The sequence below is a fragment of the Salvelinus namaycush genome, chromosome 1 (assembly GCF_016432855.1).
Source record: "Salvelinus namaycush isolate Seneca chromosome 1, SaNama_1.0, whole genome shotgun sequence".
NCBI lineage: Eukaryota > Metazoa > Chordata > Actinopteri > Salmoniformes > Salmonidae > Salvelinus > Salvelinus namaycush.
The window spans coordinates 38,097,003-38,122,884 of record NC_052307.1 but is presented as its reverse complement, the minus strand read 5'-3'; the positions used below and the strand labels follow the sequence as shown (position 1 = coordinate 38,122,884).

The 25,882-nt window shown below is 42.6% G+C and overlaps 3 protein-coding genes across 4 annotated transcripts in view; 2 read left to right on the top strand and 1 right to left on the bottom strand.

Annotated features, from left to right (window-relative positions):
• abca2 (ATP-binding cassette, sub-family A (ABC1), member 2) overlaps positions 1–2,890 on the top strand; it is a 91,864-nt gene extending 88,974 nt beyond the window's left edge. The window contains exons 48-50 of the mRNA XM_038998467.1: positions 390–527; positions 1,329–1,538; positions 1,743–2,890. Coding sequence (XP_038854395.1) covers positions 390–527; positions 1,329–1,538; positions 1,743–1,778 — 384 coding nt within the window. The 3' untranslated portion in view covers positions 1,779–2,890. The remainder of the gene's footprint in view (positions 1–389; positions 528–1,328; positions 1,539–1,742) is intronic.
• Positions 2,891–6,248: 3,358 nt separating this feature from the next.
• paxx (PAXX non-homologous end joining factor) lies at positions 6,249–9,346 on the bottom strand. The gene is made up of 7 exons (XM_038988293.1): positions 9,142–9,346; positions 8,718–8,778; positions 8,562–8,611; positions 8,241–8,425; positions 8,043–8,093; positions 7,762–7,855; positions 6,249–7,437 (listed from the first exon to the last, which is right to left on the bottom strand). Exons 1-7 carry the CDS (start codon positions 9,273–9,275, stop codon positions 7,389–7,391), a joined length of 624 nt encoding a protein of 207 aa, XP_038844221.1. The 5' UTR covers positions 9,276–9,346; the 3' UTR covers positions 6,249–7,388.
• Positions 9,347–9,390: 44 nt separating this feature from the next.
• Positions 9,391–19,208, top strand: dph7 (diphthamide biosynthesis 7). 2 transcript variants are annotated; one of them, XM_038988275.1, is made up of 10 exons: positions 9,391–9,443; positions 9,852–10,013; positions 13,510–13,637; positions 13,787–13,874; positions 14,126–14,220; positions 16,540–16,697; positions 17,015–17,087; positions 17,211–17,276; positions 17,707–17,879; positions 18,145–19,208. In XM_038988275.1, the coding sequence occupies exons 2-10, from the start codon at positions 9,873–9,875 to the stop codon at positions 18,657–18,659; spliced, it is 1,437 nt and encodes a 478-aa protein (XP_038844203.1). In that variant the 5' UTR covers positions 9,391–9,443; positions 9,852–9,872; the 3' UTR covers positions 18,660–19,208. The 2 variants fall into 2 exon arrangements, with proteins under 2 accessions (XP_038844203.1, XP_038844210.1); XM_038988282.1 differs by lacking the exon at positions 9,391–9,443 and having other exon boundaries at positions 9,454–10,013.
• Positions 19,209–25,882: the final 6,674 nt, after the last annotated feature.

Genomic DNA, 25,882 nt, shown 5'->3' with positions numbered 1-25,882 from the left:
CGCGTGACATTAAAACTTGATACTTGGAACTTATCCAGAGCGCTTACAGTCAGTGCATTCGATTAGGGCTCTATTCATTCCGCATCGAGGAAGTTCTGCTTTACAGCGTGATTTAAAATTTAAAGGCAATGTTCCTGCTCTCGCAGAGAATGCATTCGCGATAAACGCTGCGTATGTCGCCGGCTCAATCGGAAATGACCTTTTAAATGAAAGCTTCAGCTTTACAGATTGAGTAGAACCCTACGTTTAGTTGGACCACATATCCCAGTTAATGCAGGTAGACTCTTCTTTGACATAACTGCCATCAGCAGAGTCAGTGGCAGGGAAAAAAAAAAATTGCAGGTGTGATTGCAAGTAACACAAGTTGTTTGAATTGAATCCACCCCCAGGAGCGCCACCACACTAAAGTCCAGTTCCAGCTGAAGTCCGACAGTATCTCCCTGGCCCAGGTGTTCAGTAAGATGGAGCAGGTGGTGGAGGTGCTGGGGATAGAGGACTACTCTGTCAGCCAGACTACACTGGACAATGTGAGTTACTGTTACACTGTGTTTAGTCATTTCCAGTGGTGGAAAAAGTACCCAATTTTCAAACTTGAGAATAAGTCAAGATAACTTAACAGAAAAGGGCTCAAGTAAAAGTGAAAGTCACCCAGTAAAATACTACTTCAGTAAAAGTATTTGGTTTTAAATATACTTAAGTATCACAAGTAAATGTAATTGCTAAAATATACTTAAATATCAAAAGTAAAAATATAAATTTTTCCAAATTCCTTATATAAAGCAAACCAGATGGCATCACTTCTTCATTTTATTTTTATTTACAGATAGCCATGGGGCACTCTCCAAAACTCATCATTTACAAACAAAGCATTTTAGTCCGCCAGATCAGAGGCAGTATGGATGACCAGGGATGTTCTCTTGATAAGTGGGAATTAAGACAATTTTCCTGTCCTGCTAAGCAGGGGGTGTCAGGGAAAATGTATTGAGTAAAACATACATACTTTTATTTAGGAATGTAGTGAAGTAAAAGTAAATTTGTCAAAAATATAAATAGTAATGTACAGATACCCCAAAAAGCTACTTAAATAGTACTTTGAAGTATGTTTACTTAAGTACTTTACACCACTGATAATTTCCACTGAGACAGTCCAGATGAGGTGATTTTAAACGTTTATAAAAAAAAATCTGTGCATGCACAGACATCGGTTATTGCTCCCTTTCATGTTTGTTTGTTGACTTGAGGAAGGCCTTGCAGCTGAAACATCTAAGCTTAAAAGTCTCAATTATATCCCCTTGTCTTTGTTTCTCTGCGTTCTCTCCCTCCCTTAGGTGTTCGTGAACTTTGCCAAGAAGCAAAGTGACAACCTGGAGCAGCAGGAGAGTTCCCCCCCTGGTGGAGGCCAGTCACCCCTGCAGCGCCTGCTCACCCTGCTGAGGCCCCGGCCGGCCAATACGGAGCTCAGCGCCCTGGTCAGCGAAGAGCCGGAGGAACTGGAGAGTGACGACGATGAGGGCCTCATCAGCTTTGAAGAGGAGAGGGTGAGAGGCAGGAAGAGAGAGGAGAGGGTGTAAAGGGAAGAGAGGGTGTGAGGGGAGAGGAAAAGACTGAGAAAGTGAGATGGGATGTTGTCTACATAGACACACTATGCGGATCACACTTAAACGTAATAACTAAGTCATTACCTGTAAGTAAACTTGACTGTATTTTATCCTTTACTAATCACCTGTATGTCTCCATGGCAGGTGCAGCTCTCCTTTAACACAGATACTGTCTGTTGAACTGTGGAAACTCAGAGAGGGGGCGTGGCTGGACAGACCACGTGGCAGGAGGACTCTCGGAGAGGGTGTGGCTAGATATACAAAGTGGGAGGAGGAAATTCAGAGAGGGTGTGTCTATTAGAAAGAGAGAGGAGGAAATATACATCAGAGGAGGCTGGTGGGAGGAGCTATAGGAGGCAGGGCTCATTGTAAGGGCTGGAATGTTTGACTCCGTTCCATTGATTTAATTCCAGCCATTACAATGAGCCCATCCTCCTATAGCTCCTCCCACCAGCCTCCACTGATTTACATGTACTAGGAAGAGATTGTACCGTCTCTATCTACCCAGGGGAAAGTAAGATACATTTCATTTTTAGCCTCAAGCACCTAACAGTGACAGAGACTGAGGCATTGGACTCAGAGAAGGAAACACAGTGGGACAGAGAAGAGGACAGAAAAGTGAAGTCAGCCTCTCAAAGCTGTCACAGAGTTAGCCATGGTTAAAGGCTGAGGTGACGAAGAGATAGGTCTTCTGTCATGGGAAACATACTGCTACAGTGAGAATGCTTGTATTTTAATGGAGATATGTTGTTATAGGAATGTTTATATGTATCTTTTTTATATATATATTGATAGATGGGAACACTGAAAACCAATGTGGTCCATCTAGAATGGACTGATATCAAAAGGTCTGATTAGGTATTAATGTCGCTACTAGTAAGTTGGCTTCATTCACTGCCGATGATGTCACAAAATATTATATAATTCCTTCTGATATGACCACTTTACTGAGTCTAATCTTTTATCAGATGTTTGACGCAGTGAATTTGTGATTCAACATTGGTCAAATGTGTTCCGTCCCTGCCAAAGTACAATGATGCGTCCTAAATCGCACCCTATTCCCTAATAGTGCACTACTTTTGACCATGGCCCATGGGGCTCTGTTCAATAGTAGTGCATCATGTACTGACGGGAATAGGGTGCCATTTGGGACTCAATGTTCATATTCAACCAGAGATTCCACCCCAACCCCCTTTAAAATCCTCTACCTGCCTTGAGAGCATGCTGTCATGAAACCAGTCAAACTAGTGTTGTGTCATACCGTATATACACTGCTCAAAAAAATAAAGGGAACACTTAAACAACACAATGTAACTCCAAGTCAATCACACTTCTGTGAAATCAAACTGTCCACTTAGGAAGCAACACTGATTGACAATAAATTTCACATGCTGTTGTGCAAATGGAAAAGACAAAAGGTGGAAATTATAGGCAATTAGCAAGACACCCCCAATAAAGGAGTGGTTCTGCAGGTGGTGACCACAGACCACTTCTCAGTTCCTATGCTTCCTGGCTGATGTTTTGGCCACTTTTGAAGGCTGGCGGTGCTTTCACTCTAGTGGTAGCATGAGACGGAGTCTACAACCCACACAAGTGGCTCAGGTAGTGCAGCTCATCCAGGATGGCACATCAATGCGAGCTGTGGCAAGAAGGTTTGCTGTGTCTGTCAGCGTAGTGTCCAGAGCATGGAGGCGCTACCAGGAGACAGGCCAGTACATCAGGAGACGTGAAGGAGGCCGTAGGAGGGCAACAACCCAGCAGCAGGACCGCTACCTCCGCCTTTGTGCAAGGAGGAGCACTGCCAGAGCCCTGCAAAATGACCTCCAGCAGGCCACAAATGTGCATGTGTCTGCTCAAACGGTCAGAAACAGACTCCATGAGGGTGGTATGAGGGCCCGACGTCCACAGGTGGGGGTTGTGCTTACAGCCCAACACCGTGCAGGACTTTTGGCATTTGCCAGAGAACACCAAGATTGGCAAATTCGCCACTGGCGCCCTGTGCTCTTCACAGATGAAAGCAGGTTCACACTGAGCACATGAGCACATGTGATAGACGTGACAGAGTCTGGAGACGCCGTGGAGAACGTTCTGCTGCCTGCAACATCCTCCAGCATGACCGGTTTGGCGGTGGGTCAGTCATGGTGTGGGGTGGCATTTCTTTGTGGGGCCGCACAGCCCTCCATGTGCTCGCCAGAGGTAGCCTGACTGCCATTAGGTACCGAGATGAGATCCTCAGACCCCTTGTGAGACCATATGCTGACACATGCACATTTGTGGCCTGCTGGAGGTCATTTTGCAGGGCTCTGGCAGTGCTCCTCCTTGCACAAAGGCGGAGGTAGCGGTCCTGCTGCTGGGTTGTTGCCCTCCTACGGCCTCCTCCACGTCTCCTGATGTACTGGCCTGTCTCCTGGTAGCGCCTCCATGCTCTGGACACTACGCTGACAGACACAGCAAACCTTCTTGCCACAGCTCGCATTGATGTGCCATCCTGGATGAGCTGCACTACCTGAGCCACTTGTGTGGGTTGTAGACTCCGTCTCATGCTACCACTAGAGTGAAAGCACAGCCAGCATTCAAAAGTGACCAAAACATCAGCCAGGAAGCATAGGAACTGAGAAGTGGTCTGTGGTCACCACCTGCAGAACCACTCCTTTATTGGGGGTGTCTTGCTAATTGCCTATAATTTCCACCTTTTGTCTATTCCATTTGCACAACAGCATGTGAAATTTATTGTCAATCAGTGTTGCTTCCTAAGTGGACAGTTTGATTTCACAGAAGTGTGATTGACTTGGAGTTACATTGTGTTGTTTAAGTGTTCCCTTTATTTTTTTGAGCAGTGTATATCTATATTTTTCTGTGGCAAGAAGAATTATTCATTTTCTGAACGTATACAGGACATATTGAAATGTATACAGAACAGATATCGGATCTGTGATTGATTTCGCAATAACTGATGATGGTTGATAGCTAAGTAAGTTTTGACGTGAGTCCTGAATCGTTGGCCTTTTATTTGAAATCACTTTAATAGACTAAGTGAGTCAGAGGAAAGCTGCACCAGATTTCCTCTTTTAAGAGAATGTAGCGGAATGATTCTATATGCTGATGGTGCCTCCCAAATCTCTAGCCTCTTCATTTGGACACTGTATATTTTTGTCTCGACATGATAATTAGAGCACTTTCTACTGAATGCTGAATTTTGTGCTTCTACAAATCATAATGATTTGTTTCTTTCGACAAGATCCTATGTTGGACACTATGTAATAACTTACTTTACAATGAAGGTAATCAACAAGAATAATTTAAGTAATCAAAAACCGTGAAAAGAACTGAACTTAATAATGACTATCCTGTAATACCTATAAGAAAGGACACATACAGGATTTACAATAATAAGCATACACTACTGCACTACCATCACTGTGAGAAAAAGAAGTTGAACTTTCTGATCATTGTTTAGTTTGAACTTGAGATTGTATGATTTACAAGATGCTTTCAAGTCAGCTGACTTATTTTTTGGAAGTTGGAGCATATTAGAATTTTGAAGAACACCCACACCAGGTCATTAATGAAGATAAATGTTTGTCATTTCTTGAATATGTATGTTGCCATGTGATTTGAAATGGATATGTTCATGGGGTGTTTGTGTTGTAAAGATATAGTTGTGATCTCTCTTTATTCCTCTCAGAAATTGCTTAAGTTATTTCATGGACTAATTCTATGTAATTTAACACATTGATTTCTTAATGTGGGACTTATTTGAAAAAAAATATCTTGACTGGGGTGGTTGTTATCCTTTTACTATTAAACAAGGAAACTAATTGTTGTAATTTGTTTTCCTCAGAATGTAAAGTAGGTGAAATGTTTTACTGATGTCCAGGATAAAATTATAATTTTTCATGTGAACTAATATGAGAATGAGAAACCAGGCCTGTCTTTGAAATTTGTTTAATTAATGCTACCTGTATATGTTGGGTCTGAAAAGCCGTGAGGAAAGATGTAATGAACTTGAGGTTAACTTGTGTCCTTTAACTCAGACTAAATGATGACCGTGATGCTCTGCTTTAACTAGAGTTCTGTGACTCTGGATGTCAAAGGAACAGCGATGTGGTTTAGGACCATTTTAGATGGTTTTGATCATTGTTTGATCTGTTGTTGCCACCCAACATCTCTGAATACTTAAATGTATTTGAAGTTTTCCCTGAGCAGAAAAAAGCTTGATTTAAAAAAAACAAATGTAAAATTGACAAAAACTTATTGTTCAAAGGTCTCTGGAGTAAAAGTAAAACAAAAACAGTTATTTTTTTTAAAACGACACCAGCAAATATGAGAATTAGGTGCAATTCTACATGGGTGCAAATACAATGAGATATTTTTTTTTCTTCATCAATCTAGTGGTTACTTGGCTTTGCTCCTAAGCAAAAATGCTTTGGAATGTACCCAGGTAGTGTATGTGTGCATATGAATATAATATATATCTATATATTTTATGAAAATGTGTCTGACATTTTTCTGTTGTAAAGCATCTGTTCATATTTGTTCTTCTTGCGTTACATTTGGACTTGTTGCTGATTCTACTGTTGTTTCTGTATTCTGTGCTTCACGTTGGGTGATCTGGATTTTTAAACAAAAAAATGACAAATAAATCAGGTATCAATTGGGTCCTTTTTATCTATGGTTTTAATCATACATTTAATTATGGTATTCTAGTAGCTAACTTCAACATTAGGTATTAGAACCAAATAGTTTACTGTGCATGCTCTTTGAAGGCTTGCAGTCATTTTGCTAACAATATAGATATGAGAATCATAGTCTGATATACACTATCCATTTCATGGTTTCCTGAGCAGATTTGACTCTTGTTAAAAATTATAATTATGCTATTAGAACAAATCGACATGAATGTTTGGACAAGGAGAATGGCTTTAAAAAGTAATGATTATTATAAAGTTAAAAGATTAAAATACGGGCCTCCCGAGTGGCGCAGTGGTCTAAGGCTGTGCCACTAGAGATTCTGGGTTCGAGTCCAGGCTCTGTCGCAGCCGGGAGACCCATGGGGCGGTGCACAATTGGCCCAGCTGCGTCCGGGTTAGTGGAGGGTTTGGCCGGCAGGGATGTCCGTTTGCGCACTAGCGAATCCTGTGGCAAGCCAGGCGCAATGCACGCTGACACGGTAGCTAGGTGTACGGTGTTTCCTCCGACACATTGGTGCGGCTGGCTTCCGGGTTAAGCGGGCACTGTGTCAAGAAGCAGTGCGGTTTGGTTGGGTTGTGTTTCGGAAGACGCACAGCTCACGACCTTCGCTTCTCCCGAGTCCGTACGGGAGTTGCAGCGATGAGACAAGACTGTAACTACCAATTAAATACCACGGAAATTGGGGAGAATTATTATTATTATTATTATTTTTTAAATATCATGTTTCAAGTCTTCCCACAGTGATTAAGGTAATGATAATGAGTGCGTCTAAAATTGCACCCTATATAGTGCACTACTTTTAATCATGCACCCTATATAGTGCACTACTTTTAATCATGACCCATAGGGATCTGGTCAAAAGTAGTGCACCAAGTAGGGAATGAGTGCCATTTGAGACTCTACCCCATTAGTCCTTAAAAAGTAGATTGTCATCATTTGGACAGTATTCATTAAATAGGTATATCTTTTTTTTTGTTGAAGTTGTATGGATTAGTGTTAGTGGATTAAAAGAACATTCATGCACTATATTGTTTGTATGCTGGAGAAATGTGACAGCAAGGATGGAAAGCAACTGTGGTCATTCCTCTTAGCAAATCATCATTGATCGTCTTCTTCATCAAATGCCACCCCGGTTGCTTGACGCTTTCTGAAAAAGGTCAGAAAAACATAAATAATAGTGAACTTGTCTCTTTACATTATTTGCATGCAGATGCATGTAAATACAGTATGTAAAGACCGTCTGTCGCTACGTCCCAAATGCCACCCTATTCCAGTTATAGTGCACTACTTTTGACCAGGGCCCAGCCTTTTAAATTAGTGGACTATTTTGGAATTAAGGCCTATCCCTTTAAAGTGCACTACTTTTAAGCTGAGACCTATGGGCTCTGGTAAAAAAACAGTACACTATATATGAGATAGGGTGCCATTTGGGACACATCCACTGTCCTGATCTCAGTGAGAAGGTACCTACCTCTTAGTTCCTGGGTTGATGAGAGAATCTCCTGGGAGACGCTTCTTGACTGCCAAAGTTTGGCCACTCTGCTGGTGTCTCCTTGGCTCAAAGTCTGAAAGAGCAAGAGTAGCATTTACTATACATCATCGTTCCTAATACACCTCTATGAGGATGAGCTATGAGGATAGCTCATCCTCATACGTTAGAGGATGAGTTATGTTCTATTGTAATTTACCAAGGCAACTAAAAATACATATCTACAGGAAAAAAGAAGATGAAGAGAACTTGTCACACAGCACCTGTATTCCGTTTGTGCGGACTCTTCCCAGGACTGAATGAGGCAGGGCCTGCTGGACAGAACATAGTAACACAACAGAGAACATAAAGACCGTGTGGTAAGAGTACACATGCATTCTGTAACAGCAGTTAGCAAGGCCTTCCCTAGATCGGAAAGAGTACAGTATGTGAGGAGAACTTTGTATTAAACAATATCTCACCAGTATTGTTTAAATGGGTCAGGCTGTCTGCCATTCTAAACAGCAGCTCTCTCAGGACCTCTTTAGCCTCTTGTTCTTTTAGCCTGGACAGAGTCACACTCAGGTCTCCTGGACTGGCCACTACATAGAGCACTGCACTCGTGTCCTGCACCGATACCGACACACTCCCACTCCCACACGCAGACCTGGAAGAACATAGGAGAGGAGAGGGGAGGAATTAAAGGAATATGTAAGTATTGTAAAGGCATGGAAAGTGTAAGGATATCAAGGAGTGCATGAGGTCCTTGGATTAAAATAATCTGGGAAATGGGATAAACATACCTGATTTTCAGGATATAATCCTCTGTTGACTTTAAGGCAAACTTCTGTCTCTGAAAATAAATGTGCATGTCATTTTGTTATCATATACAGAGGGGAAATGCCAAAATAACTCATTAAGAACCTACATATGTACATACATATGTACAGGATACATACAAACTGGTTCAATGTCTCCTCGGTGAAATCTGTGCTCCACACATCAAAGGCATTTGTCAAGCTGAAACAGAAAACAAGTGTGATGTCAGCTGCATGTGCTACTACACCAATGTCATGGATATTTCTTTTACAGGTGAATATTATAGCAATATCTATATAGTACCACTGGCGGCAGCTTTGTTGTTGTTGTTGTTAGCATTAACCTGAACACTGCAGCACGAGCTTACTGTGATTCGCCCGAGGCGATGAGATGAGATCGCCTCTCTATATGAGCAAAACTGTATAATCGCTAATGTATAATAAATAGCTAGCTACATGTCCACAACTACTGTAGCTCGCTAGGTCAGTTTTCTGGTCAGTTTACGTCGTTATAACGCAAGGTTTCTACCCATACGGAAATGGCTAGATAGCTATCAACACTCACCCAACATTGAATATCCCAGATGTTGTATGCGTGTAGCATATTAGTTTAGACTGGTCTTTTTTATCTACCACGGTGCAATACGATGATTGGGTCAACGGTAGATTTCCATCCATATTTTGTGTTGGTGTGGGCATGAGCTGATGGTCAGGGAACCTCCACTGTGTGTGGTTGCCAGTGGGTGGCTTGTGATATCCCACGTCTATGTAACATTGTGCAACGTTTCGATGCTGAATGTAGCCCCCAGTCGGTGACGTGGCAGCGTCATTCAGGAAGTGTTTGCCAGCCGAATAGCTGCTTCACATGTATGTTTCTAATTTCTTTATCAGAATATATGTTGATCTGTAAACAAATATAGCGTATTGGGATATGTGCGTTATAATTAAATCGAAATACTATAGTTTGAACTGTGTAGCTAGCTAGATGTTCGTCTAGACGCCTGTTGCTAGCCAAGTAGGGAGGTAAATTATAGCTTGTTAACAGTAACGTTAGTGCTGGTTTTGCTAAATATATGCGCTAGCTGGAGGCTAGCTTGTTTATGTTGCATGTATCTCAACCAGCAGTTAAATAGTTAGTTAGCTAGCTAGTTAACTAATATTTGATCCAATCCTAGGTTACCCGTGTTCATGTTGTTGATGGTGGGCTGTGTTATCTTGGCATAATAATTGTTGACACTGTCCATATTTGCATATTTGACTGGTGCTGTGGTCCAGTAATATGCAGAACATTTTGCGATGGCTTGGAAGTCAAGGACCCGCAGTCTACAGGTGTTTGACACAGAGCTGAGTGCCGACACAGTGGAGTGGTGCCCCATCCCACAGTGGCACAACATACTGGCATGTGGAACATATCAACTGCAGAAAGGGCCAGATGGGGTAAGATTGTAGATACTATCGTTAGACAAGCAGACAATCAAACTAAGATACACTATATACACAAAAGTATGTGGACTCTTCGTGAAATGAGTGGATTCAGCTACTTCAGCTACACCCAATGCTGACAGGTGTATAAAATCGAGCACACCGCCATGCAATCTCCATAGACAAACATTGTCAGTAGAATGGCCTTACTGAAGAGCTCAGTGACTTTCAATGTGGCACCGCCATAGGATGCCACCTTCCCAACAAGTTAGTTTGTCAAATTGCTGGCCTGCTAGAGCTGCCCCGGTCAACTGTAAGTGCTGTTATTGTGACGTGGAAACGTCTAGGAGCAACAACTGCTCAGCCCCGAAATGGTTGGTCACACAATCTCACAGAACGGACCGCCGAGTGTTTAATGAAGCGTGTAGCACTTAAAAATCCTCTGTCCTTGGTTGCAACACTCTCTACCGAGTTCCAAACTGCCTTTGAAAGCAACATCAGCACAATAACTGTTCGTCGGGAAGCCGAGCAGCAGCTGGAGTGGTGTAAAGCTTGACACCATTGGACTCTGGAGCAGTGGGAACGCGTTCTCTGGAGTGATGAATCACGCTTCATCATCTGGCAGTCCGACAGACAAATCTGGGTTTGAAGGATGCCAGTAGAACGCTACCTGCTCGAATGCATAGTGCCAACTGTAAAGTTTGGCTAGGCCCCTTAGGGAAATCTTAACGCCACAGCATACATTTCTAGTCTGTTCTGTGCGTCGAACTTTGTACTAGTAGTTTGGGGAAGGCCCTTTCCTGTTTCAGCATTACAATGCCCCCGTGCACAAAGTGAGGTCCATACAGAAATGGTTTGTCGAGATCGGTGTGGAAGAACTTGACTGGCCTGCACAGAGCCCTGACCTCAACTTCATCAAACACCTTTGGGATGAATTGGAACGGCGACTGCGAGCCAGGCCTAATCGCCCAACATTTATTAAAACCTTTTACGGCTAGGGGTTCCACTAGCGGAACGTTTCAACAACATCCGGTGAAATTGCAGAGCGCGGAATTCAAAATAAATGATTAGAAATATTTAACTTTCATACAATCACAAGTGTAATACATCAAAATTCAGCTTAACTTCTTGTTAATCCAGCCACCGTGTCAGATTTCAAAAAGGCTTTACGGGGAAAGCAAACCATGTGATTATCTGAGGACAGCACCCCATCAAACAAACACATGACAATCATATTTCAACCCACCAGGCCCGACACAAAACTCAGAAATAACGATATAATTCATGGCTTACCTTTGAAGATCTTTTTCTGTTGGCACTCCAATATGTTCCATAAACATCACAAATGGTCCTTTTGTTCAATTAATTCCGTCGTTATATCCCCAAAATGTCCATTTATTTGGCACGTTTGATTCAGAAAAACACCGGTTCCAACTTGCCCAACATGACTACACATTATCTAATAAATTACCTGTAATCTTCGTCCAAATATTTCAAACAACTTTCATAATCCAACTTCAGATATTTTAAAACGTATATAATCGATAAAATTTAAGACGGAATAAACTGTATTCAATAGTGGATAAAATTAAAGTGAAGCGAGCGCCAGGTTGTGCGCCCCAAACACAACAGTACGCTAGACTCGACACTCAGTCTGAACAGCCATACTTCTTCTTTACTCAAAAGAAAAACATCAACCAATTTCTAAAGACTGTTGACATCTAGTGGAAGCCCTAGGAACTGCAACCAGATGCCTCAGAAATCTAGATTCCCATAGAAAAGCAATTGAAAACAGTCACCTCAACAACAAAAAAATCCTGGATGGTTTGTCCTCTGTTTCGCCTGCCAAATAAGTTCTGTTATACTCACAGACATGTTTTTAACAGTTTTAGAAACTTTAGAGTGTTTTCTATCCAAATCTACCAATTATATATATCCTAGCTTCTGGGCCTGAGTAGCAGGCAGTTTACTTTGGGCATGCTTTTCATCCGGATGTGAAAATACCGCCCCCTATCCCAAACAGGTAACTTTTCATTTAACCAGGGAAAAACACATTGAGACCTAGGTCTCATTTGCAAATGTGCCCTGGTAACAATACAGGAAAATAAAATTATACACAACTTAAAACACACAATTAAATAAATAGCAAATATTATATACACAATTAACAAACAAAATAAACACATTTATCAATATAAGAATCCCTTTCTCCTACACTGACCCAGAGACAATAACACATCCAAATGAAGCATTACTTGGAGATTATTCAACATGATAGGGGCCTGGTAGGAAAAGTAAAGGGAAGTCTCCGTCATTAACCAACCCTGTGATCTAGTGTTGTAATCCGAGTTTCTATATTTCAACAATGATGTTAAGTAAATTGGTAGTTTGAGCAAGGCTTTATAAACAGAATGATGAAGTAACCTACGTGTTTTTAGCGATGTCCAACCAACTTTATGTTAAAAGATGTAGTGGTGAGTGTCAAAACTGTCAGATGTTATAAAACGAAGTGTGCTATGATAAATTGTGTCCAAAACACTGGCATCTGCATTCATGTATATAATATCGCCATACACTTCAACAGGAATAAATGTAGACTGAATTATCTGTTTTCTACTATTTTTAATGAAAGGCAAGCCCTATTCCTATAAAAGAAGCCCAACTTAATTCTTAATTTCTTGACTAACTCGTCAACATGCTTTTGAAAAGATAGCTTTTCGTCAATCCAGATGCCCATATATTTTTAGGCGGGGACACGATCAATTGGGGCACCATCTAACGTACTTATGCAAAAATCATCAGTTACATCATTACATGATTTGTAAAATAACATGTACTTGATTTTACCAGCATTTAGTACCAACTTCAGGTCAACCAAGGCTTTCTGCAAGGTAGTAAAAGCAGATTGAAGAGTCAACAGAGCCTGAGCTTCCGTAGAGGCAGTAGAGTATACAACAGTGTCATCTACTTACAGATGACAGTTACAGTTTTGTACAAATAGACCAATGCCGTTAATATAAATTGTGAAAAGAACTGAACCAAGAATCGAACCTTGTGGGACACCTTTTGTTATGACTAGAAATCCTGACTTAACGCCATCAGTAAGTACACACTGTGTTCTGTCTTTTAAATCATTCTCAAACCAGCTACAAGCAACCCGATCTAAGCCAATCTAAGCCATCAGTGCCCGACCTCACTAATGCTCTTGTGGCAGAATGGAAGCAAGTCCTCGCAGCAATGTTCCAACATCTAGTGGAAAGCCTTCCCAGACGAGTGCAGGATGTTATAGCAGCAAAGGGGGGGCCCAACTCCATATTAATGCCCATGATTTTTGGAAGGGGATGTTCGACGAGCAGGTTGTCCACATACTTTTGGTCATGTAGTGTATGACTGTATACACCATGATGTATGTCACTGACTCTATATCAGAAAGTTGCTACTTCTCATACACGTTGGGACTCTGGTGTGTGTATAAGGTGGTGTAACAGTTCTCTCATTGTGCAATCATCAGGGACCAGAGGACGCGGCTACTCGGATTGGCCGACTGTACCTGTTCAAGTTTCGTCAACAAGGACCTATGTGTCCGCCCCTCAGTGAGCTGCAGCGGATTGACACACCAGCTATATTAAATCTAAAATGGTAAGATGACGCAAACAGCTACAAGCTTTTTTTCAGTTTGGGCTGGTTTCCTTGACACATTAAACCTCGTCCGGAACTAAAAAGCTATTTCAATGGAGATCCTCCACCTGGCCTTGATGATGACTTTGTTGCTATACCTCTATTCTCAGGTGTCATGTACCAGTGTCAGAGAGGCCTCTGTTGGGCATGGCTACAGCCAGTGGGGAGATACAGCTGCACAGACTCATAGACAGTCAGGTGAGATACAGATTCATTCACTGTCGAATATCCATGTCCGTTATGTTAAAGAGTGTTTGGGCTAGGGTTGCAAAATTCTGGTAACTTCCCCAAATTCCCTGGTTGTCCAGAGATCCTGATTTGCAATATTACTGGAATCAGGAAGGAATAAGCACAACATCTGTAATCCTCTAAACAGGATTTCAGAAAAACTATGGAATTGTGCAACCCTAGCTTGGGGCATTGCTCTTATGGATACGTGTCTCCAGTAGGAAGGCCGGTGTGCTCTGCAGACTGTGACCAGTTTTGGACTGGGAGCTGATAAGTTGGCTCTGTCATTAGACTGGTCCACTGGAAGAGGTAACAGGTGAGGATAATGGCTTCATTTGGGATATACTGAACGCTGCATGGGAGGTTACTAAAGGCCACAGATTGGACAACTAATGTTCTAATACAGTAAAATTTCAAAAATGTAAGCATATCCGTGGTAGGTTTGTCTGTTTCAAGTTAATTATTTGGGCTCCCGAGTGGTGCAGCTGTCTAAGGCACTGCATCTCGGTGCTAGAGGCGTCACTACAGACACCCTGGTTGAAATCCAGGCTGTATCACAACCGGCCGTGATTGGGAGTCCCATAGTGCGGCGCACAATTGGCCCAGCGTCGTCCAGGTTTGGCCGGTGTAGTCCGTCATTGTAAATAAGAATTTGTTCTTAACTGACTCGCCTAGTTAAATAAAGATTAAATTATAAAGCATTGCATGCATCTATAGTCACATTTCCGTAGTGGCATACAGTTGAACAGAGGCATTTCTTTTTTTAGATTTCCACACATGGGGATTTTCTTTAGCAGGGCCTTGAAATAAATGGGCCTTTTTATAAATGCATTTCATGCAATTCTACGTCATTTACATGTTAAAATACATCATTTGTGCCTCCCGAGTGGCGCAGTCGTCTAAGACACTGCAGTGCTAGCTGTGCCACTAGAGATCCTGGTTTGAGCACTGCCGCGACCGGGAGATCCATTTGGGCCAGCGTCGTCCGGGTTAGGGGAGGGTTTGGCCGGCAGGGATGTCCTTGTCCCATCGCGCTCTAGCGACTCCTGTAGTGGGCCGGGCGCATGCACGCTGACACGGTCGCCAGGTGTACGTTGTTTCCTCCGGCATATTGGTGCGGCTGGCTTCCGGGTTAAGCGGGTATTGTGTCAAGAAGCAGTGCGGCTTGGTTGGGTCGTGTTTCGGAGGACGCACAGCTCTCAACCTTTGCCTCTCCCGAGTCCGTACGGGAGTTGCAGCGATGAGACAAGACTGTAACTACCAATTGGATAACATGAAACTGGGGAGAAAAAGGGGTAAAAAAACCAAAACAAAAATACATCATTTGTATTTTATTTTTATTTTGGGGGGGTAGATCAGCTTTAATATTGCAGATTGTAGGTTCTATCAATTTAATTGTTTGCATCATTTCTAATCCCCCTTTATTTTATTTTTAAGCCTTGAGACATGGATTGTGTATGTGTGTCATTCAGAGGGTGAATGGGCAAGACAAAAGATTGAAGTGCCTTTGAATGGGGTATGGTAGTAGGTGCCAGGCGCACCAGTTTGAGTGTCAAGAACTGCAAAGCTGCTGGGTTTATCACGCTCAACAGTTTCCTGTGTATATCAAGAATGGTCCACCACCCAAAGGACATTCAGCCAACTTGACACAACTGTGGGAAGACATGGACCATCACCCCTGTGGAACGCTTTCGACACCTTGTAGAGTCCATGCCCCGACGAATTGAGGCTGTTCTGAGGATAGAGGGGATGCAACGCAATGTTTTTTTACACTCAGTGTATATTATAGGTTGCAGTAGGCTACTAAATAACTTTCCAGTGGCACTGAATGATGAAGATGAAGCCTAGGCTACTCACCGGCGATGGCCGATGCACTCACGCCAATAGCTTATTTCAAGATAAGCTACTTAGAAAAACAGTGTTGTTCGCTCAGAATCGCTCAAAAGTAGTTGCAAAAACAATTTGTTGGCTTCTACAGACAGATTAGTCTTCTATTTTCAGCAGTAGGCATTTGCTTTCCAAACGTTAAAGTTTTTCTCGGAATTATATCTTGAAATTTGCGAAAGGCCAACTGACAGCCGCAACCAACCATAGCAATATAATCCATTCAAGTCAGGACTGGCAGCAATAGCGAGTGTACCCATGAGTTTAACAGTCAAATTGCCAGGCTTAGAGGTTTTCAAAACCCTTCTTTGGATTATATGTCTCTGGCCACAACGCAACAAGCTGTTCTATATTTGGCGTGCATGCGGCCCAAATTGTGGCCTTCCCGACTTGAAGTGCTTATGCTAAAACTTGATCCACAGCAAGTTTTTGGAAGCTATTGATCCTCTGTGGCTAAATTATGCTCTCTGATGTAGTATTTTGAATGGTTTTGTCTGTTCAGACAAGAGTAATATCATTTTAGGATTACATATTCCTAATATTCCATTTAAGTCATTTTACATTTTAATATTGTCAGAGAAAGAGCAGCGCAATAGAATTGTTTAGGATATAGTACTAAGTTATGTGATTACCTAGGGTTTTCATCCCTGTGGGCCCCGTTTAAAAGTAGTGCACATAATAGGGAATAGGGTGCCATTTGAGACGCAACCATGGACAACCATGGTGTATCCTCTCCTCTTCCTCTCTGCAGTAGTGACGTGCGTGTGGTGTCCAGTGACTCTGCAGGCTGTGTCAACGTCTTGTCCCTGGGGGAGAACAGTCTCACTGCTGTATCACAGTGGAAGGCCCACGACTTTGAAGCCTGGATCTCAGCGTTCTCATACTGGGATACTCAGCTTGTCTACTCCGGTAACACTCCCTCTCGAAACACATCTAGCTAATACAGGCTGCTTAGTGCTCAATACCCTCCTGTCAAGTTCTGTGTTATCCATCCTATTTTCTGTTTATCTGTCTTTGTTTCTGCAACCTAAATGTTTGCCCCTCCTTGTGCGATGATGATGTTTACACTTTGCCTTAATAAGGTGATCAGGGTTGTCATGCTTTTTGAGCAGACGGGATCCTCGTGTTTTAAAAAGTTGTGACATACATCCTATGTTTTTATCTTCTGTGGGTTGGTGTGTGTGTGTGTGTGGGTGTGTGTTGTCTGAATGGAATGCACCTGGCAGGCGGGGATGACTGCAAACTTAAGGGATGGGATCTTAGGATGGGTCCCTCTTCCCCCACATTCACCAGCAAGAGGTGAGCATGTTGACACAATACACAGTCAAAATGCATTCGCCATTCCCATGGCAAAGTAAGTAGGTGCATCAGAAACATGTCTTAAATGAACATGTAACCAATACTGTTTTTCCTCTCTTGAAGGCACTCGATGGGTGTATGCAGTGTACACAGTAGCCCACATCGGGAGCGCATTCTAGCCACAGGCAGGTAAATGAACATTGATTGGACTATTTCAGTCAGGTGTTTTATTTTCAAAAGGCCAGGCTGGTATTATAATATACTATAATCCTTGTATTCATCAAGCTCCCCTTTTTATATTCACTATGTGTCCCTGGGAGAAAAGCTGAGTAATCCGTTTTTTCTATCAACATACTCATTGATGTTACTTACCAGATGTGTGAAAGATAGATTGGTGTCAAACCCTGAGGCCCATACGAACCCTATAGTGCTTGCGTCCGAAATGGCCCACTGTTCTCAATGTAGTGCACTACTTTTGACCAGAGCCCATAGGGCTCTGTTCAAACGTAGTGCACTCTATAGGGAATATCTGGACTCGGGACAAAAGTAGTGCACTACATAGGGAATAGTGTTCCATTTGAAATGCAGTGAATCATGTGAACTCTCTCCTGTCCTGTAGCTATGACGAGCAGGTGCTCCTGTGGGACGAGAGGAACATGCGTCAGCCTCTCAGTGAGAGTGCTCTGGGTGGCGGAGTGTGGAGACTGAAGTGGCATCCTACCCATGAGCACTTGCTGTTGGCTGCCTGCATGCACAACGACTTCCACATCCTTCACTGCCAGCAAGCTCTGGGTGAGTCTGACTGTCTGGGACGTGATGCTGCTCACATGAAAACTCGCCGCTTTGCCACAACTACCATGTCTGTCTGGTTGAAGAGCTGGGTTGTATTCACAAGGAAACAACTGAAGCAGGGAGGGGCCTACCTGAATTTGTCCAATAAGAAACACTTGTTTTATTTTTTTATTGCAAAAGTTTTTCTACCCTGTGTTCTTATGAATAAGACCCAAGTTATGTCTTGTCATTTTGTCAAACCTGTAATATTTACTTCTTCCTCTAGAGGGCAGCGGAGGAGCATGTTCTGTCCTAGCCTCCTATATCCTCCACAATTCCCTGGCCTATGGGGCTGACTGGTCCCAGCTTTCCCTGGAGGAGCCTCCCCCCTGCTCCCCTCTGGAGACCACAGAGCCAAGACAGTCCCAAACAGAGAGCCGTACAGGAGGACACCTAAGGATTCAGTATGAATCTCCCACTGCCAGCTTCGATACCTCCTTGGAGGATGACACAGGACGTTATATACCTGAGAGTTTATCCCCGTCATCTGCTAGCTCTGTGGCAGGCCCACCTGCCTGTCCTAACCCTGCCGTGGACAGCCCTGCAGTGTCCTGCCTGATGGCCAGCTGTTCCTTCTATGACCACATGCTTCATGTGTGGCGCTGGGACTGGACCCCACAGGAGGCAGGCTGCACTGGGACGGCCCAGGGGGAGGGAGAAAGAAGGGCTGTGGGCGAAGGAGATGGTGGCCAGGCAGTAGCACCAGCAAAGTATGCAAAGTGCACTACACATAGGGAATAAGGTGCCGATTGAAATGCTGCCGAGGTTTGGAGACATGTTTTTGCTTATTGGTCAAGCCCATTAAATCAGGAGGCAAAGACCAAAGAATGCATATGATATCTCACCATAGCGGTCTCTCACTACTACTAGAGGAATATTCACCTTCAAACAAAAACCACAAATAACTTTTTTTGAATTTTTTGAATGTCAATTGTTGCAAAAATCTCAAATGTTTACCTTTCTGTAAACATTATGGTTTGGTTCCAATACTGCATACATGATGCAAAAGCACCTGGCATTTATTCAACATTTCTTGGATAAAATAGGCCTACTTTGAATCACTTGCAGATATCTGAACAATATCATTCCACCCTGATTAATAATGTATTTTAATTTCAAGCCAACACCTTTTCGGTCAGTATACATATTGGATCTTAAAGATTCCCTGATAAATGGGTCATGGATTTGTTACAACTGTTACAATCCAGGAAAAACATTTGTTTAATCCACTTGTACAATTTGTTCTTTCATGTGTATACTTTTTTGAGCAATACATTTGCTGTGTTTGAATCCCCTGGCTTCTATTGTTCTGTTAACACTGACTTTATTTGATTTACTTAACCTTTATTTATCCAGGTTAGTCACATTGAGAGAGAATTGATTTTTCAAGCGAGACCTGGTTCAACCAAGAAAGCAGCAGAGGAAAATATGAGACAAATATCAGACATACTGTAGCAACTTGCAGGCATAGACACACCATCATTTTTTTTTTTAGTTACAGTAGTTGGTGGTGGATATCAAAGCGTAGTAAATTACACAGTAAACGAGAATAACTTGGCTCCAACCAAAATAATTTTAATTTTGAATCATTTAGTGAAAAATCGCAATTTCAGTCTATTATTACATTTTGGGAGTTATGTGCAGTTGTAAATCAAACAATAACACATGAGCGGTTTTTTTTATTTCAATGTATTTCAAAATAAATAGGGAATCGTTCAAGGGTGCCAATATATTTGACCCCAACTGTATCTGTCTGTACGATGATCAGTTGACCATAATGATTTCGCTTTTAACCTGTAGCCATCATGTGTACTGCTCTGGTAAAGAAGAAGTCAAAAGTTGTAGAACAATACAATGTAGCCTAATATACATTTTGTTTTAATTAGAATAGCACATACTAGTGCTTTAAGCATGCACATTCACAATACACCAGGGTCCAGTAACAAATGATCAGCTTAGCTGTAGCACGTGGTTAGCAACCTATTGACCTCCCAACACAAACAAAATGGTCCTTGATGCTCAGACAGAGTTTCAGATGGATCAGTTTGTGGGGGACCAGTTATTGTATAAAGTTCTTGGGGTAGAGTTTGAATAACATGTAGGCCTACTACTAACTAAGTATACCATTATACCCTGAAAATGACATTCCTTCCTCTTTACTACATTGGAGTACAAATACTTCCCTGATGAAACCCTCTCAGAATACACTGTTCCTCTTGTCCAGGTGGGAAAGGGCAGTGTGGAGTGCAATAGAGAATGCGTCATCTGTGGATCTGTTGGGGCGGTATGCGAATTAGAGTGGGTCCAGGGTGTCTAGGATGATGCTGTTGATGTGAGCCATGACAAGCCATTCAAAGCATTTCATGGCTACAGCTGTGAGTGCTACGGGGCAATAGTCATTTAGGCAGGTTACCTTGGCGTTCTTGGGCACACAGACTATGGTGGTCTACTTGAAACATGTAGGTATTACAGACTGGGTCAGGGAGAGGTTGAAAATGTCAGTGAAGACACTCACCAGCTGGTCAGCGCATGCTCTTAGTACATGTCCTGGTAATCCGTCTGGCCCTGCGGCCTTGTGAATGTTAAACTGTTTAAAGGTCTTACTCACAGAATGTGATCACACAGCTGGTGCTCTTATGCATGGTTCAGTGTTGTTCGTCTCGAAGTGAGCATAGAAGGCATTTTGCTTGTCTGGTAGGCTTGCATCACTGGACAGTTCGTGGCTGGGTTTCCCTTTGTAATGCATGATAGTTTGAATGCCCTGCCACATCCGACAAGTGTCAGATTCGATCTTAGTCCTTTATTGACACTTTGCCTGTTTGATGTTTCAACAGAGGGCGTAGCGGAATGTCTTATAAGTGTCCGAATTAGTGTCCCGCTCCTTGAAAGTGGCAGCTCCAGCCTTTAGCTCAGTGCGGATGTTGTCTGTAATCCATGGCTCCTGGTTGGGAAAATTACGTATGGTCACTGTGGGGATGACGTCGTCAAAGAACTTACACTCCTCAATGCCATCGGATGAATCCATATTCCAGTCTGTGCTAGCAAAACAGTCCTGTAGCTTAGCATCCGCTTCATTGGACCATTTCCGTATTGAGCTCTGCACAGGTTCTTCCTGCTTTAGTTTTTGCTTGTAAGCAAGAATCCGGAAGATAAAGTTATGGTCAGATTTGCCAAATGGAGGGCGAGGGAGAGCTTTATGTGTTTCTGTGTGTGGAGTAAAGTTGATCTAGAGTTTTTTTTCGCCTCTAATTGCACACGTGAGATGCTGGTAGAAATGAGGTAAGACTGATTTCAGTTTTCCTGCATTGAATTAGTCATATGTACGGGATACACATTGTCCAATGAAATGCTTACTTGCAGGTTCCTTCTCGACAATGCAACAATAATAAGAGGCAAAATATAAGAATACGAACAGAGTAAATGTCTCAGTTGAATAGAATACATTTTTTAGCATTGCGGGTATAAGGGGTTAGATTTAATCTGTAGTGTGGAAGATCTGCCTTGTAGCTGGATAATTTTCTATTGAACCGACATATGCAGTGTTTTACCGTTTAGGGTGAATGCAGTCTCAGCTAAAGTGGGAACATTGCCTTTGAATTTAAATCGCACAATAGCGTGGATCTTTGGTGCTATGGATGGAATCTAGGCCCTTAGGTCTCTGATCTCATCCACCTGCAATGTGTAACACTCAACTGGATAATGCAAAGCAGCATTTTGCGCCAGAACACTCAACATTGGATATAGGAGTGCCAATTGGAATAAGGGTATGATTAGCTGCTATGACAATAATAGCAGAACAATGACTATGTTAGGAAGGTATCTCACATGTCACAGTACACCAACAAGCAGCTTAAAGATATTTTTCATGGCTATTACGGTTGTCCTAACACTTTAGCTACAGCTAACAATTTGAGCCTAATTTGCACATATGTATTCTTTAAGTACTCTACAGGTTCTAATTGTAACTTTTTTTCACCTCTTGACCAACATTTTTTTATTGTCATCCCAGAGACCGACAGAGACACTCTACACTCACCTGTCTCACACACACACACACACACTAGACATACCTTCATTAAGGGTAGCTTCGTTGAGGCTTGCTGCTAAAGGGATGCTCACTAGAGCAAACAGCAGTATCACAATCTGGATCTTCATCCCTTAAGCACAACAGGTCTTTCTCTACGAGAGCACAGAGAGCACACCAGGTTAATTCAAATTCGGAGTCTTCTGTGACAGGGATGGACCGAGTTACGAACACTTAACCACCTATGTACATCTGAGATGAGCCCCAGTGAAAGCAAACTTACCTCTGAGAGTTGGAAGATGCTGGTTGTCTAGCTGATGTCTTCTGGACCGGTAGAGTAGTGGATATCATTTGCATCCTTGTCTTATTCTCTGACTGCAGGTACCTTCCCCACCCTTCCACACCTCTTGACAAACAAGGCTGTTGACCTTAGCCAGGGCCCCAGGACCAGTGGAAACAAAATAGCTCCATAACATCAAAGATCCACCCCCATATTTTACCATAGGTATGACATACTTTTCTGCATATGCTTCTGTTTTTCAAAATCAACATTTTGCAATGGTCATCTCAGTCTCTAGACTTGAACCCCATTGAAAGCGTGGTTTTAATTGAAGAGGGCAGTCCATAACTGCAGATGAAGGACAACTTTTAACAAACAGGAAAACCTTTGCCGTGGCCTTTAATCAAGATTGGGCTAAATATTATAGTTGTGATTAGAATAGTTTTGGTGCCGAAAATGAAGATTATCTTGATCCCACTGGAAGGGGGAATTAAAGGTTTTACACAGGTGAAAGGCTCAACTGAGAAATTTCAATGTAACTAAGGTTTAAGAATGTTGTTAAATCTGAAAACCAAAGGTTATTAACTGTTAGGGATGTGACAAATGTAAAACATTTCTTAATGTTTAAACTGCCATTTAAAAAGAAAACTCTGCCACTATTTCAACGTCATTTCCTCGAGATGCACTTTTAGGTTCCAACTCAGTGTAGCTAGTATGCTAATCTTATCTAGCTAGCTAATGTTATCTGTTGTTGCTGTTTTTTTTTTACTACACCCTGTTCAAATGTTTAGCCATCTGGCCCTATGGCTGGATTTGTCATAACAATAGATCGTTTTCCCTATATCAATGCTTGTTATTGCCAAAGTTTTGGCATTTTCCATAAATTGCGGCCGTGAATCGGCCATAAAAATTGAATAAAATGAAGCTCCAGTAATATGGATAACTATTGCGTTTTTCTACATTGTAATGGACACGGTGCAAACTTTGGTAGGCTGCTGGCAGGCTTCAGCTGTGGAACAGCAAAGCAAAGTCAGCCCATGCTCATGGTTCTCACAGTGGAAGTGAAATGATGGGCTACAATGACTTTGCTCATGATCATGCACGTTGCAAATGACATGTAACTATTAGTTCCTTGAATTTTATTTTTCGGGTGCCTTTTCATTATCTGGGTAGACACTCAGTGGCGATTTTAGCATGCAAATCTTGGTGGGGCAAACTCCCCCATTTTTTTATGCATGCCACAACACTAAACAATACATTAATTGCACTATAACAGTCACAAACGGTGCTCACAAACTGTTCGGGCCTAGATAAAGCTGTTCCAACTGCAGAGCTTTCTTTTCAGCACCATGGAGTGAATCCTTACCACTGCTACACCTGGCTGTCAACGGAGCCTTGTCTGGCAGCGAAACAGTTCATTCAGCCTCATGTACTGCCTTTAAAAAAAACATAGTTGATATGGCTGACTTGCTTAAACAAATGTGTTTTATACTGACAATTGAGATATGCAAACTATGGCATAAGGGAGCGACGAGCGGATAAGAGGCTATCCGTAATTTTGATTAAGACATTAATGAGTGAGCTAGGACAGACGTACACCAAGTCAGAACCATAGGATAAATAAAGTGGGCATAATCAGACAATGAAAGCTCTTACAATATTAAATGATTACATTTCTCTAAAACAGGCTATAGGCTACATGTACACCACCAAGTCAGAACAGTAGGCTAAGTTATGAGGGGGAAAGATACCAAATTATTAGGGTGAGGCACATGGGCTACTAATAGCTTACTACACAACATACACTTAGTATTACTTTCTTAGCTATGGTATACAGATCTCCTTGGCATATTACATAATTTATGGAGCAGCATACAATACATTTTTGGACTCACCTTGTTGTGCTGTGCTCACTTGAACAGGAAGCTGGCGCGGTGGTCCTTGTGGGCAGATTTTGTCATCAAAGTCTGGCATGCTCTGGATTGATGGTGCTTTCAAGACAACTGGGAACTCTGAAGAAAAAGAAGGTTGAATCAAGACGTCAAAAATGACACCATGGGGGGCCTCCCGAGTGGCGCAGCGGTGTAAGGCACTGCATAGTGGTGCTTGAGGCGTCACTAGAGACCTGGGTTTGATCCCAGGGTGTGTCACAGTTGGCAGTGATCGGGAGACCCATGAGGCGGCACACAATTGGCCCAGCAACGTCTGGGTTAGAGGAGGGTTTGGCCGGCCAGGATGTCCTTGTCCCATTGCACTCTAGCGACTCCTTGTGGCGAGCCAGGCGCCTGCAAGCTGACTTCACTCGCCAGTTGTACGGTGTTTCCTCCAATACATTGGTGCGGCTGGCTTCAGGGTTAAGCGAGCAGTGTGTGTAACGGATGTGAAATGGCTAGCTAGTTAGCGGGTACGCGCTAGTAGCGTTTCAATCAGTTACGTCACTTGCTCTGAAACCTAGAAGTAGGGTTGCACCTTGCTCTGCAAGGGCCGCGGCTTTTGTGGAGCGATGGGTAACGACGCTTCGTGGGTGTCAGTTGTTGATGTGTGCAGAGGGTCCCTGGTTCGCGCCCGTGTCGGGGCGAGGGGTGGGTTTAAAGTTATACTGTTACATTGATGCTGTTGACCCGGATCACTGGTTGCTGCGGAAAAGGAGGAGGTTGAAAGGGGGGTGAGTGTAACGGATGTGAAATGGCTAGCTAGTTAGCGGGTACGCGCTAGTAGCGTTTCAATCAGTTACGTCACTTGCTCTGAAACCTAGAAGTAGGGTTGCACCTTGCTCTGCAAGGGCCGCGGCTTTTGTGGAGCGATGGGTAACGACGCTTCGTGGGTGTCAGTTGTTGATGTGTGCAGAGGGTCCCTGGTTCGCGCCCGTGTCGGGGCGAGGGGACGGTTTAAAGTTATACTGTTACATGTGTCAAGAAGCAGTGCGGCTTGGCAGGGTCGTATTTTGGAGGACGCATGGCTCTCGACCTTTCCCTCTCCCGAGTCCGTACGGGAGTTGCAGTGATGAGACGACTGTAACTACCAATTAGATATCACGAAAAAGGGGGTAAAAATAACAACAACAAAGAAATATATATGTTTGTGTATGCGGCTTTATTAACTCTGATTATTATATATATTTTTTTACATTGTTTGCAAACTGATGTGACACATACTAATGCCAAAGTAACATGCAAAACAGGCAACAATTTTTTTCTTTTTTAATAAATTTCTTTAGCTGAACAAGTGGGGATCAAAACAGGTGGGGCTCTGCCCTGAATGACGGTTCGCCACTGTAGACACTTGTGGTTTCTAGCTAACATCATACCAATCAAAGCAGTAGAGTAAACCATTAATCTTGGGGCAGCGAGGGGAGCGGGTTTGCTAAATGCGATCATATCACGCAATTATACGATTCATAAAATGGTCATATATAAAAAATAATACAGACTAGCTCAACAATAAATTAACATTTACAAATTATCCAATGGATTATGATAATTGTGTGGTAAAATAAGTAGTGATGCAGAAACATAAGTTTGTACCCCCCTATTTTTATTTGTTTCATGGCTCAGGCGGCCATGTGGACACAAGGCTGTTTGGCTCATCTTAGTCACGAAAACTGATAATTTTGCAGCTGTTTCTGATTAATAAATAATGCCATGCTGGGTGGCGGTAACA